Raw genomic sequence first — 14,728 nt, forward strand, 5'->3', positions numbered from 1 at the left:
CTTGCCTCAGCCTCCCAAGTAGCTGGGACTTCAGGCACCCAATGCCTGGCTATTTTTAGAGATAGGGTCTCGCTCTTGCTCAGGCTGGTCTCAAACCTATGAGCTCCTCCCCTCCCAGAGTGCTAAAATTACAGGCATGAGCCACTGTGCTGCATGGGTATGAGGTCTCTAGAGAATCACATTTGGCCAGGACTTGGTAGTTAACTTTTCTTTTTTTTTTTTTTTGAGACAGAGTTTCCAAAAGCAGGATGTCTCCATGTGGGGCCTCAGTCTAGGGGTAATAAGGTATTTTTTTCTTTTTGAGATAGAGTCTCACATTGGCGCCCCCAGTATAGTGCCCTGGCACACAGCTCACAATAACCTCCAACTCCTGAGCTTAGGTGATTCTCTTGCCTCAGCCTCCCGGGTAACTGGGACTACAGGCACCGCCACAATGCCCTGCTATTTGTTTTGTTGTTGCAGTTTGGCCAGGGTCAATTAGAACCCACAACCCTCAGTATATGGGGCAGGCGCCCTACCCACTGAAAGACAGGCGCCGTCTGGGAGATAACTTTTCAAGGTTAATGAAGTATTAACGAATGAATGTAGTCTCTCTAGCTCCAGGGAAATGGCAGGGCGTTCCCTTCAGAAAAGGCCAGGTGGCTTACATGAAATTGCTCAGGCCTGGCTCGGTGCCTGTAGCTCTAGGGGCTAGAGCACCAGCCACATACATGGGAACTGGCAGGTTCAAATCCAGTCCAGGCCCGCCAAACAAGGACAACTACAAGCAAAAATAGCTGGGTATTGTAGCAGGCGCCTGTAATCCTAGCTACTTGGGAGGCTGAAGCAAGAGAATCGCTTAAGCCCAAGAGTTTGAGGTTGCTGTGAGCTGTGACACCACAGCATTCTACCCAGGGTGATGGCTTGAGACTCTGTCTCAAGAAAATTAAAAAAATAAAGACATTGCCCAGGCCTACAAAATGGGGGTTCCTATCCAGCCCTGAATGGGAAGGAGGGAACCCTGTATCACAGCAATAGTCTGAGGGGACAGATGAGGCACAGCAGAGGCTAAGATGTGTGTGTATAACCACTGCAAGAGAAGAGAAATGAGGGGAAAAGAGGTACAGACTTCTCCCAACTAGAGAGATCAAAACATAGGCAGGGAGGAAAGAGACAGCACCTAAAAAAGAGAGCATGTCAGACAAAAAGAGCAAGGAGGGAGGTTTCCCAGGAGACAATTTAGCAAGGAAAGGGTGTCCTGCCTATATCCACATCAAAGATATAATTTTTTTTTTTTAAAGACAGAGTCTCACTTTATCACCCTGGTCACAGCTCACAGCTACCTCCAACTCCTAGGCAATTCTCTTGCCTCAGCCTCCCCAGTTGCTGGGACTACAGGTGCCCACCACAATGCTCGGCTATTTTTTTGTTTTGCAGTTTGGCTGGGGCCAGGTTTGAACTCGCCACCCTTGGTATATGGGGCCAGCACCCTACCCACTGAGCCACAGGCACCGCCCCATCAAATATATAATTATGCTATTTAATATTTCATAAGATGTTACCAGTGAGGGAACTGGGTAAAGAAAACAGGTGCTCTTTGTAAGATTTTTAGGACTGGGAGTGTGTGACACTACAATATTTGGTTTTTAGGAGTCTCCTAAGTGTTAAGTGTCTTGCTATATGATAATAAGCTGACTGGTGGCTGGGCACCCCAGGTAGCTTTGGACAGGGTGGGACAGGCTAGGTCACCAGAACAACCAAGCAGGATTAAAGGACCAGGTGGGTCTGCCCCTCATCCACTAGTGATAGGGAGTGTGTGACCACTGATGCAATCAATCTTGCCCGGACAGATAATGGAGCTTTCTTTTCTCTTTTCTTTTCTTTTTTTTCTTCTGGAGACAGAGTCTCACTTTGTCGCCCTTCGTAGAGTACCGTGGCATCATAGCTCACAGCAACCTCAAACTTTGGGGCTCAAACAATTCTCCTGTCTCAGCCTCCCAAGTAGCTGGGACTACATGAGCCCACCACAATGCCCGGCTATTTTTAGAAAAGAGGTCTCGGGCAGCGCCTGTGACTCAGTGGGTAGGGCGCCAGCCCCATATACTGAGGGTGGCGGGTTTGAACCCAGCCCCAGCCAAACTGCAACAAAAAAATAGCTGGGCATGGGCGGCACCTGTGCTCAGTGAGAACGGCCCCGAACCCATATACCGAGTGTGGCAGGTTCAAGTCCGGCCCCGGCCAAACTGCAACAAAAAAATAGCTAGGCATTGTGGCAGGTGCCTGTAGTCCCAGCTACCTCTGAGGCTGAGGCAAGAGAATTGCCTAAACCCAAGAGCTGGAGGTTGCTGTGAGCTGTGATGCTATGGCACTCTACGGAGGGCAACAAAATAAGACTCTGTCTCTTAAAAAAAAAAGGCTCAGCACCTGTGGCTCAAGTGGCTGGCAGGTTGGAATACAGCCCAGCCCGCCAAACAATGACGGCTGCAACCAAAACACAGCCAGGCATTGTTGCGAGCGCCTGTAGTCCCAGCTATTTGGGAGGCTGAGGCAAGAGAATCGCTTGAGCCCAAAAGCTGGAAGTTGCTGTGAACTATGACGCCTTGGCACTCTAACAAGGACAACATATTAAGACTCTGTCTCAACATCTGTAGTCCCAGCTACTTGGGAAGCTGAGGCAAGAGAATCGCGTAAGCCCAAGAGTTAGAGGTTGCTGTGAGCCATGTGACGCCACGGCACTCTACCCGAGGGTGGTACAGTAAGACTCTGTCTCTACAAAAAAAAAAAAAAAAAGACTCTGTCTGAAAAAAAAAAATGGGGGTTAGTATCACAACTTAACCCTCAACCTGTGAGATCTGATACTAACTCCAGATAGGGTGTGGGAAATGAACTGAAGGACCCCCCAGCTGGTGTCAACTGCAGAACTGGTGGGTGGGCCGGTGGATGGAGAAACCCCCAAAAAATTTGGTCACAGAAGTGCTGATTATTGAATAAATACAGGAGAAACTGAGTTGGCTTTTTTCCTATATATGACCAGAGGATTGAGAAGAGAAAAGCAGTTCATCTGTGAGGTATTCAACACTTACCAGGCCCAGAGAAGGGAACAGAGGGTTTCAGCCACCCCTACTCCTCCCAGAGCTACTGTCCAAAGGCATCACCCTTTATATTCAAGGTCATAAAATTTGTGATACAAAGAAGAACAATGTATACAGCCAGCCGATCACTTATGTTATTTTAATATAATTCTAGATAAACAACTTAGGAACTGCCTCTCTTTTTTTTTTTTTTGCAGTTTTTGGCCAAGGCTGGGTTTGAACCCGCCACCTCCAGCATATGGGCCCAGCACCCTACTCCTTTGAGCCACAGGAGCCGCCCAAAGGAACTGCCTCTCTTTTTTGTCCTATATTCAGGGCAATTTATTATTTTTTATTTTTTGCAGTTTTTTTGGCTGGGGCTGGGTTTGAACCCACCACCTCTGGCACATGGGGCGGCGCCCTACTCCTTGAGCCACAGGCGCCGCCCTATTCAGGGCAATTTAAATCTGTCCTTCTAGGACAGAAAGAAAAGAAAAAAGTAAAAGGGTGCAGGGGCCTGTGGCTCAGTGGGTAGGGCGCTGGCCCCATATACGGAGGGTGGCAGGTTCAAACCCAGCCCTGGCCAAATTGCAGCAAAAAAAAGCCAGCATTGTGGTGGGCACCTGTAGTCCCAGCTACTCCGGAGGCTGAGGCAAGAGAATCGCCTAAGCCCAGGAGTTGGAGGTTGCTGGGAGCTATGATGCTATGGCATTCTACAGAGGGCAATAAAGTGAGACTCTGTCTCAAAAAAAGAATTAGAAAAAAACAGTTCTTAGGGAGAGAATGACCTGGGGTCTTATTCCTGGATTCCCCCTTCTTAAGCTACCAGAAAGGAAATAGCAAGTATTTATTATGACATCAACATGGAACATAAGGTTTTTTGTACCATTCATTACCTTTCTAAAGAGACAACTCCTTTACCCACACAAAGTAGTCTAAAGGTTAATCTGCCTCCCACATGAGCTCAGACTAAGCAGGACACTCACACACTCATGGAGGTCAGTGTCAGAAAATAACTTCTGAGTCATGGCCAGGATGGCTCATTCTGCGCCCTCAGCAGCCAGCAGGCAACTCTCTGCCCACCCACAGCCCAGTGAGTCAGGAAAGGGAAGGTCCCACTCCCAGCGCTTTCAGTTCTTGGCCCTCTCCCTTCTGGGGTCCACTGCCCTGAGGGCAGCTGCCAGACAACCAAAAATGCCACCTGTGCTATTCCCACAAAATTGGCAAGGCTACCCTGCCTTAGAAATGTCACCACAAGCTGCTCTGGGAAAGCAGCTATCCTGGAAGCTAAAGGTATGTAACAAAAGACACCCTCCCCCATCTATTCGCAAGGGCAAACCCAATTTCCAAGTGCGGACAAAGGCTTGTTTCCACTTCCCCCTACAGGGACCCCCTCCCCCAAGAAGCCTCCCCCACAGCAAAACCAACAGCTCCCCCTCTGCCACCTCACTAAATTCAGCACAGTATCCGTTCAATTCTTTTTTTTTTTTTTTTTGTGACAGTCTCATTTTGTCACCCTCGGTAGAGTGCCATGGCATCATGGCTCACAGCAATCTCAAACTTCTGGGCTCAAGTGATTCTGTTGTCTCAGCCTCCCAAGTAGCCAGGACTACAGGTACCTGCCACAATGCCTGGCAATTTTTTTTGTTTTAGAGATGGGATCTCACTCTTGCTCAAGCTGGTCTCAAACCTGTGAACTCAGACAATCCACCTGCCTCGGCCTCCCAGTGTTCAATTCTTTTGTTTATACTCTACCTGCCTTTTCTCCATAGATTTTTCTTTTTGAGACAGAGTCTCACTCTGTTGCCCTGGGGAGAATCATAGCTCACAACCTCAGTCTCTTGGGCTCAAGTGATCCTCCTGTCCCAGCCTTCCAAGTAGCGGGGACTACAGGCGTCTGCCAGGATGCCCAGCTATCTCACTTCCCTCACGCTAGTTTCAAACTCCAAGCCTCAAGCAAACCACCCGCCTCAGCCTCCCAGAGCCATAGGACTACAGGTGTGAGCTACCAGACCTAGCCTTCTATAAATTTCTTGAAACTAAGAATATTGGCTTCCTGTCTTCTATGTCCCCAGGAACACTGAAGGTACCCAGTGGGGCTTTTGGATGAGTTATGAATAAACTGTCTTGGTCCTTTCAGATGTGTAGTCTTCTGAGTGCTCTGGCTTTCATTTCAGAAAGACTAAGCTTCAGAAACAGTCCTTGTGACAATCAAAGAATTCTTTTTTTTTTTTTCTTCTTTTTTTTTTGTAGAGACAGAGTCTCACTTTATGGCCCTTGGTAGAGTGCCGTGGCCTCACACAGCTCACAGCAACCTCCAACTCCTGGGCTTAGGCGATTCTCCTGCCTCTGCCTCCCGAGTAGCTGGGACTACAGGCGCCCGCCACAACGCCCGGCTATTTTTTGGTTGCAGTTTGGCAGGGGCCGGGTTTGAACCCGCCACCCTCGGCATATGGGGCCGGCGCCCTACCGACTGAGCCACAGGTGCCGCCCAACAATCAAAGAATTCTTAACAACCCATAGATTCCTTTAATTGTTTTGTTTTGTTTTTTTTAAGATAAGAGTCTCACTCTGTTGCCCAGCCTAGAGTGCCATGGGATCATCATAGCTCATAGCAACCTCAAACTTCTGGGTTCAAGCAACCTTCACCTGCCTCTGCCTCCTGAGTGCTGGGACTACAGGCACCCACTGCAACGCTGGGCTAATTTTTCTATTTTTATAGAGACCAGGTCTTGTACTTGATCAGGCTTGACTCCAACTCCCCAAGTCAAGCTGCTGAGTTCAAGCAGTTTTCCCGCCTTGGCCTCACAGAGTGCTAACACATGAAATCCTAGGAAGTACCGTCTCTCATTCCTCATAAGCAGCCAGATTACTCAATGGGAACGTGGAAAGTTAGAAGTTATCACCTCAAGGTTACAGAAGGTAGCTACTGGCTACTAAGGCTAAGAATTCTGCTGGACCTGCCTGCCTTCTGGCCCAGCACACCCTGTCCCCTGCCAAGTGGTGTGTAGCCAGGGAGGGAAAGATGCCGGGCAGCTCAGTCTCACCCGCCACTAGAAAGCCAGCTCTTGCCAGACCTCAGTGGAAGATCTTATTTACAATGGGGCAGCAGTCAGTCAAGTCACAAATCACCCAAATGAACTTTCACTTTAGTACTGGGGAAAAGTGGAAAGGCAGCTGGCAAGACCCCCTGCCCAAGGCCTGGATATCAGGCTCCAGTGGACTTTCTTAACTCTCTCAATGCTCAAAAATGACAATTTTTAAGATGGAGAGATGTGAAATGCACACTTAAGCAAAGGCCTAGCAGTTTCACTCCTGAAAAACTTCCCAAGTGACATGAATACTGAAGTTAACATAGAAACCTGCAAGCAGATGTTTAACGCAGTTTCATCCTAATCACCAAGAATTGAAAAACAGTCCACATATCTTGTGACCAACAGGCAAATGGACAATCTGTGGTCCGCCCCCTAATAGATTTGACTAAAGACAATAAAGAGAATAATTTTGAAACCCCCAGCAACTTGGATGAATTTCAGAATTTCATTCTGAGTGAGCCCTGACTGGATCTAAAGCTATATACAGCTGAAGCCATTCCTTTGACCTTCTGAAAAAGGCAAAACTTCAGATAAGAATAGTTTAGTGGGGGCTGGTCCCGCCCAGGCCTGTTAAACAACGATAACTACAACAAAAAAAAAAAAAAATAGCCAGCAGTTGTGGTGGGAGGCTGAGGCAAGAGAATCCCAGCTACTTGGGTGGTTGAGGTAAAAGAATCACTTAAGCCCAAGAGTTTGAAGTGGCTGTGAGCTGTGATGTCACCGCACTCTACCAAGTGCAACATAGTAAGACTCCGTCTCAAAAAAAAAGAAAAAGACTAGGCAGTGCCTATGGCTCAGTGAGTAGGGTGCCAGCCCCATATACCGAGGGTGGAGGGTTCAAACCCAGCTCCGGCCAAACTGCAACAACAACAAAAAAAAAATAGCTGGGCATTGTAATGGGCACCTGTAATCCCACCTATTCAGGAGACTGAGGCAAGAGAATCACCTAAGCCCAAAAGCTGGAGGTTGCTGTGAGCTGTGACACCACAGCACTCTACCGAGGGCGACAAAGTAAGAATCTGCCTCTAAAAAAAAAAAAAAAATTAGGCAGGTGCCTGTAGTTCTAGCCACTCAGAAGGCTTAGGCAGGAAGATCACTTGAGCCCAGGAGTTGGAGGTTGCTGTGAGCTGTCTGACGCCACAGCATTCTACCCAGGGCGACAGCTTGAGGCTCTATCTCAAAAAAAAAAAAAAAAAAATGAATTGATTAATTAATTAAAATAAAATAAAGAACAGTTTAGTCAAGAAGTGGGAGGTGGGCTCGGCGCCTGTAGCTCAAGTGGCTAAGGCGCCAGCCACATATACCAGAGCTGGTGGTGGGTTTGAATCCAGCCCGGGCCTGCCAAAACAACAATGACAACTACAACCAAAAAATAGCTGGGCGTTGTGGCCGGCACCTGTAGTCCCAGCTACTTGGGAGGTGAATTGGTGGGTGATTGAATAGTATGGCATCTGGATTGCAATAATGGTTCAGGAACTCCATGACTTATCAAAACTCACAGCAGTGTGTCCTATAGTGAACCATATTGTATGTCAACTAAAAGAAGAAGAAATAAAAATTAAGTTCAGACTCGGTGCCTGTAGCTCAAGCGGCTAGGACGCCAGCCACATACACTGGAGGTGGTGGGTTCGAATCCAGCACCCGGGCGCCAAACAAGGACAACTTAAAAAAAAATAGCTGGGCCTTGTGGCCAGCACCTGTAATCCCAACTACCTGGGAGGCTGAGGCAAGAGAATCGCTTAAGCCCAAGAATTTGAGGTTGCTGTGAGCTGTGACTCCACAGTACTCTACCAAGGGCGACAGCTTGAGACACTGTCTCAAAAAAAGAAAATTGGGCAGCGCCTGTGGCTCAAAGGAATGGGACAATGGCCCCATATGCCGGAGGTGGCAGGTTCAAACCCAGCCCCGGCCAAAAACTGCAAAAATAAAATTAAGTTTAAAACAATGTAATGGCCAGACGCCTTCTACTACTTCCCAGGATAAGTGCGCCACAGAGAAAGGGAGGCAGAGGCGGGAAGGATTTGGAAGGCGTGGAATGCTGAAGGTGGAACCGGTAAGAGCACTGGGCGCCTCCTCTACTTTCAGTTTCTGTCCTTGGATGTCTCCCCGCCTGATCCCTGCCCAAGACGCCCAGGAGAACACCCGGAGCTGCCCTACCGGAAAAGCCAGAGCCCCAGGGTCGATCTCAGATAGCCTCTGGACGCGGGCCAAACGCGAACTGAGCGCGGCAGAGCACGAAGAGAGCTGGAAACCGTACCGAACCCTTCAACTTGCCAGAACCCGGGGCTCGGAGCCAACCCCGGCTATCCGGGCGCTCATCTTGCCCTGACTCCGCCCCCCAGCCACCACGATTCCAAAAACTGACACGAGAGCGCCCTAGAGTCCCGCGGCATGTGGGTTTCCCCGCCAGAGCCTCTCATGCAGATTCTCCAAAACACGATGCGTGCAGAAAAAGGCGCCCCCAAATAGCTTACCAACGGCACCTGCTCCACCTTCTACCCAAAACGCGAGCTGCCCAGCCCCGAGCGTGGAAGGACAGAATGGGACGGGTGGACACATGCACACCGTCTCCAAGGGCCGACGCCTTGACACAGAATCCCGGCGCCCCGAGTGGGTTTCTGGAACCACTAGGGGGACGCCCTTGTACGTTTCCACCGGCCTGTTGTTTTTCCAAAGGTCCCCAAAATTAAGGGGACAGAAATTCCTAACTTCCCGAGGTCCATCCACCCCTAACCCACTCAATATTAGGGGTACAAAAATTCCTGATTTCCAAAGGTCACATCGGTACTGCCCACTCAAGACCAAGAAATCAAAATTTCCTAATTCCCAAAGGTCAGGCCGGCCCTGCTCGTTCAAGATTGGCGGGATAAAATTCCTAATTATTGAAAAAAAAAAAAAAAAAAGGCCAGGAGAAAGGAACAGGAAAAGGTGTCCTCAAAAATAAAGGAACTGAGCAAACTGACAGCGCCAAGAACCAGTCGGCCAACAAAACTTCAGGTCGAAACGTCAACTAGGAAAGCCGCCGAGCTCGCAGGCGCCCTGGGGCGGCCCCGCGGGGACAACAGCAGCAAGGCCGGCTTGGGCGGCCCACGAGCTCGCTCCCACTCTGAGCGCGCGCGAGCTGCCATCCCCCCGGGAAACGGCCGCGGGGCTCCCAGGGATACGGGAACAGGGGGCTCCAACAGTGACTCCTGAGCCCGGCCGCTCAGTCTCCCGGGGGGAGGGTCCCGGCGCGCGCAGTTTGGGGAGGCCCGGGGACGGCGGGGGAGGGGCGACCTACGAAGACGGGGAGGGGGAGGCACTCACGTAAACCGGCAGCGGCCACGGGTAGACGGCGGGCTCGGCCCCTACGGGCGACTTGAGCCTCAGCTCCAGTTTCTCCCCCATGTCAGCGAGCGCGGCCGCAGCACCATGCTAGTCGGGCGGTTGGGGGGAGGGGCGGGGCTGCCGGCGGGAGGGCAGGCGGAGGTGGGCGGGCAGGACAGAGGGGCGGGAGACTGAGGGGAGGGGGGCCTGGCCTCGGCCGCCGCTACTGCCGCGGCGCTCCCGTCCGGCCCCCAACTCCCTCTTTGTGGTCACAGGCCCGGGGCCTTCAGCGCCGCCGCCATCTTGGGCCGGCGTGAGGCGAACACAATGAGCCGGGGGCCGGGCGGAACCACTCGCCGCGCGCGCGCGGGGGAGCTTGTCGCGAGGAGGCCGGCGCGTGCCCTCCGCCCTGCCCGCCGCGCCATGGGTGCCACCCCCCTGCCACTCCTTCCCGTGGACTCGCCCGCCCGCTAGCACCCACGCACGCACGCACGTCCTCGGCTGCCCCCGGCCGCTCCCCGCCCCTGCAAAGTGGATACAGGGGAGACCCTGTGGGCGGGACCCAGTCTGTTTGTGAGTTCGAATCCCACTGCCGAGAGAAACTGATTCCCACAGCCCCACACACCTTATAAAAAACCTCACAAACACTGGTGGGGCGCAGTGGCTCACGTCTGTAATCCTAGCACTCCGAGAGGCCAAGGCAGGTGGGTTGCCTGAGCTCACAGGTTCCAGACCAGCCTAAACCAGAGGGAGACCCCATCACTAAAGATATCTGGGCGTTGTGGCAGGCGCCTGTAGTCCCAGCTACTTGGGAGGCTGACGGAAGAGAATCGCGTAAGCCCAAGAGTTTGAGTTTGCTGTGAGCTGTGATGCTACAGCACTCTACCTAGGGCGACACAGTGAGACTCTGTCTCAAAAAAAAAAAAAAAAAAAATGAAGTTCAAACCCTATACTGAGGAGCGTCCTGAACCAAGTCTGCCCTACTATGCTTTAGCAAGTGTCCTTGAGTCATTTTCTCTTTAGCAGATCTCATGCAATCAGTTGAAAGCCTTAAGAGAAGATGAAAATGAGGTCCCCATCTGCAAGGAAGAGGGAATTCTGCCTCCAAGTTGTAGCATTCATTGATTTTTCCCTAGTGTCCAATAGCCCTGAAAATTTCAGACTTGCTGCCCCATGATTGCAGGAGCCAGTTCCTTAAAATAAATCCTCTCTGTTATAGCTGCATCCCCCTTGGTGCTGCTTCTGGAGACCTCCTGAGGAATGCAGCCACCCGTGGTTACCAGTGAGCACCTGCTGTTTTTTCTTTTCTTTTCTTTTCTTTTTTTTTTTTTTTTGCAGTTTTGGACGGGGCCAGGCTTGAACCCGCCACCCCAGTATATGGTGCTGGCGCCCTACTCCTTGAGCCACCTGCTGTCTTTTCCATGTTGAAACTTCTGAGGGTGTAGCTGACCCAAGGTCCCATGGGAGACTGACATTTGAGTGCAGGTGGAGTTTTAATGGCAGAGGGTAGACTCAGCCAGGACCCAGTAAGGGAACCTTCCTGAACCCTACTGTAGACTCAGCCTCTCTGGTGCCCTCACACAGTATCCTACTGTCTGGGGCCAATTCAGAACCAGACACAGAACAGGTGGTGGATGAGCGAATGTTTACAGGGAATGAGTTGAAGGGAGTCTGAAGCACATCTGGCCAGCAAAGCCAAAGATACTTACTCTGTTTATTTTCTGTATGTATGTATTTATTTATTTTTATTTGTTTATTTGTTTATTTTTATTTATTTTTTGGAGACAGAGTCTCACTTTATCACCCTCAGTAGAGTGCTGTACCGTCATAGCTCACAGCAACCTCCAGCTCCTGGGCTTAGGTGATTCTCTTGCCTCAGCCTCCCCAGTAGCCAGGACTACAGGCGCCCGCCACAATGCCCGGCTATACAGGGCTGTAGACTCAGTTTGAACCCACCAACCCTTGGTATATGGGCCGGTGCCCTACCCATTCAGACACGGGTGCCACCCTATTTGTTTATTTTTATTTATTTATTTTTGAGACAGAGCCTCAAGCTGTCACCCTCGGTAGAGTGCCGTGGCATCACAACTCACAGTAACTCCTGGGCTTAAGCAATTCTCCTGCCTCTGCCTCCCAAGCAGCTGGGACCACAGGCGCCCGCCACAATGCCCAGCAATTTTTTGGTTGCAGCCGTCGTTGTTTGGCGGGCCCGGGATTCGAACCCACCAGCTCAGGTGTATGTGGCTGGCACCTTAGCCGCTTGAGCCACAGGCGCAGAGCCTGTTTACTTTTGAGATGGAGTGTCACTTTGTCGCCATCGATAGAGTGCTATGGCATCACACCTCACAGCAACTTCAGATTCTTGGGCTTAAGTGATTCTATTGCCTCAGCCTCCCAGGTAGCTCGGACTACAGGCGCCCACCACAATGCCCGGCTATCTTTAGGGACGAGGTCTCGCTCTGGCTCAGGCTGGTCTTGAACCTGTGAACTCAGGCAATTCACCCGCTTCAGCCTCCCAGAGTGCTAGGATTACAGGTGTGAGCCACTGCCCTGGGCCTTATTTTCTGTATTTATTATTGAAAATTCCATCCATCTCTGCTTACTCACATAGTAGTGGATCAAGTTGAATCCCAACATCTGAAAGAAGATGGGATTCAGGTGTGGCACCTCCAGCAAGAGTACTTGCCAGATGGCCTGAACTTGATGATGGGTGCCCCTCCCATTGCCCTGACAGCCATCTTGCTGAGGATTTAGAGCAGGGGGAAAATGCTTGGAGCCAACACTCTTCCACATAGTCTTCCTGAAGAAGACCCTGGGTCAGCCCACCCTTGTATTAGCCTTCATGGGACATTGAATGGGAGGGTCACCATGGATGGCTATTTGGGGGATGCCATCTCTATTAGTCTCAGATCAGCATGTTCTTAACTCAGTTTCTTGTTTGTTCCTTTCTTTCTTTTTTGTTTTTATTTTGAGACAGAGTCTCACTTTGTCACCCTCAGTAGAGTGCTATGACATCACAGCTCACAGCAACCTCCAGCTCTTGGGCTTAGGTGATTCTCTTGCCTCAGCCTCCTGAGTATCTGGGAGTACAGGTGCCCACCACAATGCCCAGCTATTTGTTTGTTGCAATTTGACTGGGGCAGGGTTCGAACCTGCCACCCTACTGACTGAGCCACAGTAAGCCCTTGTTCCTTTTTCTTAATTTTGGAGACAGAGTCTCACTTTGTCGCCCTTGGTTAGAGTGCTATGTCTTCATAGCTCACAGCAACCTCAAAGCCTTGGGCTCAAGCAATTCTCTTGTCTCAACCTCCCAAGTAGCTGGGACAATAGGCACCTGCCACAATGTGCAGGTATTTTTAGAGATGAGGTCTTGCTCTGGCTCAAGGCTGTTCTGGAACCTGTGAGCTCAGGCAAACCACCACCTCAGCCTCCCAGAGTGCTAGATTATAGGCATGAGCCACAGTGCCTGGCCATTTTTTTTTCTTTTTAAACACAGTCTTGGCTCGGCACCTGTGGCTTAAGTGGCTAAGGTGCCAGCCACATTCACATGAGCTGGTGGGTTGGAATTGAGCCCGGGCCCGCCAAACAACAATGACAGCTGCAACCAAAAAATAGCCGAGCATTGTGGAGGACACCTGTAGTCCCAGCAACTTGGGAGGATGAGGCAAGAGAATCGCTTGAGCCCAGGAGTTGGAGGTTGCTGTGAGCTGTGATGCCACATCACTCTACCCAGGGTGACAGCTTGAGGCTCTGTCTCAAAAAAAAAAAAAACACAGTCTTACTTTGTAACCCTGGGTAGAGTGCTGCAGTAGCACAGCTCACAGCAACCTCAAACTCTTGGGCTCAAGCAATCCTCTTGCCTCAGCCTCCCAAATCGCTGGGACTACAGGTGCCTGCCACAACAGCCAGCTAGTTTTTCTATTTTTAATAGAGACAGGGTCTTGCTCTTGCTCAGGCTGATCTTGAACCTGTGAGCTCAGGCAGTCCACGTGCCTCAGCTTCCCAGAGTGCTGGGATTACCAGTGTGACCCACCAAGCCCAGCCTTGTTCCATACTTTTTATTGTAGTGTAGTGTAACCGGGTGCCAGAACCAGGAGCATGAGCTTTGTGGGTTCGAGTTTTATCCTTTGTTACCAAGATTCAGAATCCCAGGAAGACAGGGAGCTTATTCTCAAATTTAACTTAACAATGAGAAAGTATCACAGAGTTCTTATACCCTCCCAAAGTTACTGTCTTTAGCTATACATCATCTAGCCCTCTGATCTCTAGTTGAAGAACTCAATGATTGCAGCTTTCTCAAACTGTCCATCTGGTATATTTTCTTTTTCAGCTCAGGGTCGTGATGGCCTTCATGGTGTTGGATCCATGGACTGACTGGGTGATGTGATTAACTGATAACTAGTTAGATCATTAACTTTTACTGCTAAGGGGAGCAGGGTTGTGGCTGTTTCTCCTCTTTCAATAGATTCCACTCATGCTGTCTGTCCTGATCTTACAAGTTACTACCTTGCTATCTAGATGAGAGGTTCTCCACAAGGCATGATTTTACCCCTCCGGGAACACTGGGAGATGTCTGAGTGGTTGTGGTTGTGGTTGTCACACTGTGGGGGGGGATGCTTCTGGCATGGACTGGAGGGGGGCAAGGATGCTGCCCAGCACCCTACAGTGTCCAGAGAAAGATGCAGCCTCATTGTCCACAGTGCCTTTCCAAGTCTCAGGAGTTACAAGCCCTCCCGTGACTCCTTATGTGGACTTAACACATCCAGGAGATCTCACCATCCTATTTTGATCTCTCTCTTTCTTATTAAAATTAAACCCTCCAGGACTGGGCACAGTGGCTGACACCTGTAATCCTAGCACGCTGGGAGGCGGAGGCAGGTGGATAGCTTGAGTTCATGAGTTCAAGACCAGCCTGAACAAAAGCAAGAACCCATCTCTACCAAAAAATAGAAAAACTGAGGCAAGAAGATCGCTTGAGCCCAAGACTTTGAGGTTGCTGCGAGCTATGGATGCCATGGGACATCTACCTAGGGCAATCGTTTGAGATTCTGTCTCAAAAAAAAAATTAAACCCTCCACTGGCACTTTCTTTTTTTTATTTTTGGCCAGGGCTGGGTTTGAACCTGCCACCTCTGGCATATGGGACCGGTGCCCTACCCCTTTGAGCCACAGACGCTGCCCCACTGGCACTTTCTTTCTCTTGTCCTCCATAGTAGCATTAACTATTCTCAAACAATACAGCAAACAGATGTTGTAGAACGATCGTTCCACCTTATAC

At 50.3% G+C, this 14,728-nt stretch overlaps 1 protein-coding gene across 5 annotated transcripts in view; it reads right to left on the bottom strand.

Annotated features, from left to right (window-relative positions):
• DOT1L (DOT1 like histone lysine methyltransferase) overlaps positions 1-9,758 on the bottom strand; it is an 89,741-nt gene extending 79,983 nt beyond the window's left edge. For all 5 annotated transcript variants that reach the window (XR_008377712.1, XM_053580967.1, XM_053580954.1 and 2 more), the window contains exon 1: positions 9,452-9,758. Coding sequence is in view for 3 of the 5 variants with exons in the window: in XM_053580967.1 (XP_053436942.1) it covers positions 9,452-9,532 (81 nt within the window). In the remaining 2 variants the exon portion in view is untranslated. The remainder of the gene's footprint in view (positions 1-9,451) is intronic.
• Between the last annotated feature and the right edge of the window lie 4,970 nt (positions 9,759-14,728).

This window comes from Nycticebus coucang, chromosome 2 (genome assembly GCF_027406575.1).
Source record: "Nycticebus coucang isolate mNycCou1 chromosome 2, mNycCou1.pri, whole genome shotgun sequence".
NCBI lineage: Eukaryota > Metazoa > Chordata > Mammalia > Primates > Lorisidae > Nycticebus > Nycticebus coucang.